General features: G+C 45.7%; 1 protein-coding gene across 1 annotated transcript; it reads right to left on the bottom strand.

Moving 5' to 3' along the window:
* Positions 1–744: 744 nt before the first annotated feature.
* On the bottom strand, positions 745–4,519 carry LOC147461061 (pentatricopeptide repeat-containing protein At4g18520, chloroplastic-like). The gene has a single exon (XM_086508689.1). The coding sequence runs from the start codon at positions 4,499–4,501 to the stop codon at positions 1,688–1,690; it is 2,814 nt and encodes a 937-aa protein (XP_086364815.1). The 5' UTR covers positions 4,502–4,519; the 3' UTR covers positions 745–1,687.
* Positions 4,520–5,542: the final 1,023 nt, after the last annotated feature.

Below are 5,542 nucleotides of genomic sequence, written 5' to 3'. Positions count from 1 at the left end.
CACCTTAGTCATTAAGCACCTCAAGCACCTTAGTCAGCAAAAGCACGACAAGCACCTCAAGCTTGGGCCGGGTTCCCACCTCAAGCACAGTCCTACCTTACTTAAGGTCAAAGGACTTTTAACACTAACCATTGAAGGTTTTTAACGAAGCTAACCCTAAGGTCTTTAAGCTTCATTAGCTAGCCTTGCTCTTTGACAAATCATCTCTCATTTGGACCCCTTTACCTTTGGCTCCCTGTTGAGATAGACCTGTAAGCACATGTCTATATTCTAACCCTTTGTCCACATCTATTCTCTCATATTAAATGATCAGTTTAATATGAGAAAATCATTTGGATTGATTAGATATTAGATTTTATGACAGAAGTAAACTCAGTGTAGGATCGCAATGGGCTAGAATCATGCAATATAATGCTACCATTCTTCATGCTTATCAAAACTTGTGCAATAGCATAGTGGTAAGAAATGGAGAGGATGTGAGGTCAAATCCCACCTAACCTTTATTTATCTTCCAAATGAATCGAACAGCCCACAATCAACAATCATCTAGGACCGTAGATCCCCTCTAAAAATGAGGGTACCTGATCCAATCGAGAAAGACAGAATCTCTTCAAAATCCACTTTATATTCCTTTTTTTTTGCGTTTGGGGGGGGGGGGGGGGGGGGGGGGGGTTTGGGGAGTGGTGGCATGGGAGCCAAGGGACATGCGAAGAGAGAGAGAGAGAGAGAGAGAGAGAGAGAGAGAGAGACAAAAGTATCTCCAACACATTCATTTTTCAAAAACGACCAGGCATGCTTATTGCAAGCCTCCGCACAATGGAGGCTTGCAAGTCACAATGACCAGCTTCACCCATAGCTTGGACACAACAAAGCACGCGTTTATCTTGGGCTAGTGCTTTTGTCACCAAGGCTTGGCTTGGCCTCGCCCTGTGCGAAGGGTACATTGGTTGATAAATCTGTTTCTTTGCTTTTTCTCACCCATGGTGATGTCCTAGCTACCAGTGGAGCTGAGGAATCCTGAATTATGCAAACCTCTGGCATTCTTTGATGAGAATTTCCCGTTGGACATTAGGCTTGCCCATCTCAAATTGGCTATGTTCAGATATGGAAGCTCGCGCTTCATTTTCAATGGTTGGAGACGAAGGTATTAATGGAGCATATAAGAATAGCATTGAAACATTGATGGTGGTCTATCTATGGTTGACCAAGGACCACATCAACAAGTGAATCCCCTTGACTCGCCATATGAAATTCAGTTTCCTCAAAATGGGACTAAATGCTCGAGTTTGCAATGAAGAAAAGAAATCCACTTTCTCAATGCATGGCATGACATTGCCAATCACTTCAAATGGTGTCTATAGATGTGGTTGACAAAGCATCCTCCGTGTATGTTGAGAGACTAGATTCTTTTTAGCATTCTTATCAAGTAAAGCACTGCTTATTCCAACGTCGAGATACTACGATTTAATAGTTCCTAACCTTTCTGGCTTAGTGAGTCAGCTGCTTGCTTGCTTGCCCCTTGGCTTAGTTGTGTGAGCTGCTTGCTTGCCCCTTGCATTTGTTACATCCATATTTAGGCGGCACTTGAGTCATGGGCTTTGTGAGTTTGAAATTCGACCGTTTAAAACTGGATTCAATTCAGAAATCTCATCATGAATGTCAGCGTCTTGCGTAATGCCACGTGCCTTCAAGATATAAGCATAGCCTTCAAGGCACAAGCATAGGTGACTGAATCTGGAGTAATACACTCACTTCGCATCCGCTGAAGACAGCCCAGAGCTTTGCGGCCCTGCTCCTGTTGCACATATCCCGCAATCAGTGCATTCCAAGAGTCCACATTCCGGACAGGAAGCTCCTCAAGCACTCTTTCTGCTTTCTGAACTGCACCACATTTTGCATACATGTCGATCAAGGCATTGCCAAGCACATCTATTTTCAACAGCTCCTGACTAACAATATCAGCGTGAATTTTTGTGCCGGTATCAGCATCTTGCGTAGAGCCACATGCCTTCAAGACACATACGTAGGTGATTGCATCCGGACAGAGACCCTCGCTTCGCATCTGCTGAAAACAGCCCAGAGCTTCCTGGCCCTGCCCCTGTTGAGCGTATCCTCCAATCAATGCACTCCAGGAGACGACATTCCGGACAGGAAGCTCCTCAAGCACTCTTTGTGCTTTCTGAAGAGCATCACATTTGGCATACATATCAACCAAGGCATTGCCAAGCACAACATTTTTTTGCAACAGCCCCTGACTAACAATATCATCGTGAATTTTTATGCCCATATCAGCATCTTGCATAGACCCACATGCATTCAAGATGCACGCATAGGTGATTGCATCTGGAGAGAGGCCCTCACTTCGCATCCGTTGAAAACAGCCTAGAGCTTTCTGACCCTGCTCCTGTTGCACGTATCCTGCAATCAGTGCATTCCAAGAGACGGCGTTCCAGACAGGAAGCTCCTCAAGCACTCTTTGTGCTTTCTGAAGTAAACCACATTTCGCATACATGTCGACCAAGGCATTGCCAAGCACGACATTTTTTTGTGACAGCCCCTGACTAACAATATCATCATGCATTTTTATGCCCATATCAGCATCTTTCATAGAGCCACATGCCTTCAAGACACACACGTAGGTGATTGCATCTGGAGAGAGACCCTCGCTTCGCATCTGCTGAAAACAGTCCAGAGCTTTCTGGCCCTGCCCCTGTTCCGCGTATCCCGCAATCAGTGCATTCCACGAGACGACGTTCCGGACACGAATCTCCTCAAGCACTCTTTGTGCTTTCTGAAGTAAAGCACATTTCGCATACATGTCAACCAAGGCATTGCAAAGCAGCACATCTTTTTTCAACATCCCCTGACTAGCAATATCAGCATGAACTTTTAGGCCCATATGAGCATCTTGCGTAGAGCCACATGCCTTCAAGATACATGTGTAGGTGATTGCATCTGGAAAGAGGCACTCGCTTCGCATCCGCTGAAAACAGCCGATAGCTTTCTGGCCCTGCTCCTGTTGCGCGTACCCCGCAATCAGTGCATTCCAAGAGACAACATTCCGGACAGAAAGCTCCTCAAGCACTTGTTGTGCTTTGTGAAGTGCACCACATTTGGCATACATATCAACCAAGGCATTGCCAAGCACGACATTCGTTTGCAACAGTCCCTGACTAACAATATCATCATGAATTTTTGTGCCCACATCAGCATCTTGCATAGAGCCACATGCCTTCAAGACACACAGGTAGGTTATTGCATCTGGAGAGAGACCCTCGCTTTGCATCCGATGAAAACAGTCAAGAGCTTCCCGGCTCTGCCCCTGTTGCGCATATCCCGCAATCAGTGCATTCCAAGAGACAACGTCCCGGACACAAAGCTCCTCAAGCACCTTTTGTGCTTTCTGAAGTAAGCCACATTTCGCATACATGTCGACCAAGGCATTGCCAAGCATGACATTTTTTTTCAACAGCCCCTGACTAGCAATATCATCATGAATTTTTATGCCCATATTAGCATCTTGCATAGAACCACATGCCTTCAAGATACACGCATAGGTGATTGCATCTGGAGAGAGGCCCTCACTTCGCATCCGCTGAAAACACCCTAGGGCTTTCTGGCCCTGCTTCTGTTGCGCATACCCCGCAATCAGTGCATTCCAGGAGACGACGTTCCGGACAGGAAGCTCCTCAAGCACATTTTGTGCTTTGTGAAGCCCACCACATTTCGCATACATATCAACCAAGGCATTGACAAGCACGACATTTTTTTGCGACAGTCCTTGACTAACAACATCAGCGTGAATTTTTGTGCCCATATCAGCATCTTGCATAGAGCCACATGCCTTCAAGGTGCAGACATAGGTGATTGCATCTGGAGAGAGGCCCTCACTTTGCATCCGCTGAAAACAGCCCAGAGCTTCCTTGCCCTGGCCCTGTTGAACGTATCCCGCAATCAATGCATTCCAAGAGACAACGTCCCAGATAGAAAGCTCGTCAAGCACTGTTTGTGCTTTCTGAAGAGCACCACATTTGGCGTACATGTCGACCAAGGCATTGCCAAGCATGACATTTTTTTGCAACAGCCCTTCGCTAGCAATATCATCGTGAATTTTTATGCCCATGTCAGCATCTTGCGTAGAGCCACATGCCTTCAAGATGCACACATAAGTGATTGCATCTGGAGTGACACCCTCGCTTCGCATCTGTTGAAAACAGCCCAGAGCTTCCTGGCCCTGCCCCTGTTGGGCATATCCTGCAATCAGTGCGTTCCAAGAGACGACGTTCCGCAGAGGAAGCTCGTCAAAAACTTGTTGTGCCCTGACAAGTGCGCCGCACTTGACATACATACTGACCAACATGTTCCCTAAGTATGTGTCCTTTTCAAGTAACCCACTATCACGAATAACAGCATGTATCCTACTGCCTTGGTACAAATCCTTCTTCTTAGCACAGTCATTAAGTGAGCTCACAAAAGTAATAGTCCTTCTCTTTCTCTCCATGTTTGCTTGTACAGCCTTCATTCATGCTGAATTGGCGGTGCTCTGTGAACACAAAACCAGTGGTGCTGAGGATAAAACGAATCCGTGTGTGTGGGAGGGGGGGGGGGGGGGGGGGGTGTTAAAAAAAAAGCAGCTGCTCTTATACACCGTTCCATAAAGGCGACCCCCATCGCAGGTCTCCTCTTCTATGAGGGAGGGCTCCCAGCTGCGACGCTACACGCCTCATATGTATTGTTTTGGCAACGGTGAGAAGCATGGTCTGTTTGTCCCTTTTCATTGCAGAGTCTTCTTTTCATAGCAGAGCTTCCATTTGTTTATCCTGCCACGCTATAATAAGCTCTTCCATGTTCTCCACCTTCATGGTCTGTGGTGTTTTCTTGGTAAGCCTAAATCAATTTAGGCGAACCCAGCGGGAAGAGAGTAGCAGTATAGCTGCCGTTGAGAGGCTCCAGATGCTCCAGACCTTCAAGCTTTTTAAACCGCCAGCTTCATGACTATCCATCATGAAGCTAGTGGATTCACTATGATTCAACAAGCAGCAGAAACCTGAACAGCGTGTACCTGTTCCTCGTTTTACAGGTCTGAGAAAGTGCTAGCGGAGTTCTTCAGCGGAAGAGTCGAAAGCAGGAAAGGTTTCGCCGAACGCCTCATAGAGAATGGTACTGAGCTTCCTTACAAGTTCCTTGCTTTGTAGGCCTTGGTAATAGCTGCTATAGAATTTAGAAGCCTCCCATCTGTCACCGGCAAGGCGATGTAAGTGATGGAATGATCACACCAATAGCAACAGTTTGTTCCACATGAGAATCCGTTTACGTATGAGTGAATCCAAATGTGATCCAGCATTGAGTAATTTATTATTATTGGTTCTTTGATTATCTGTTTAAATCCATACAGTGTCATATAATGTTGTATAGAAATATAGCAACTATTGTTAGTGTTTGTCTTTATGTTGAAATCTCCTGTGATTATGGTTTTCATGGTCATGTTTAATGCATGTAAATTTTTAAGTGATGAGAGTTTTGATGAAGGATGTTTGTATAA

The sequence above is a fragment of the Adiantum capillus-veneris genome, chromosome 3 (genome assembly GCF_014529385.1).
Source record: "Adiantum capillus-veneris isolate H3 chromosome 3, ASM1452938v2, whole genome shotgun sequence".
Classification (NCBI taxonomy): domain Eukaryota; kingdom Viridiplantae; phylum Streptophyta; class Polypodiopsida; order Polypodiales; family Pteridaceae; genus Adiantum; species Adiantum capillus-veneris.
The sequence above is the reverse complement of the archived record's forward strand: the minus strand, read 5'-3'. Positions and strand labels throughout refer to the sequence as shown.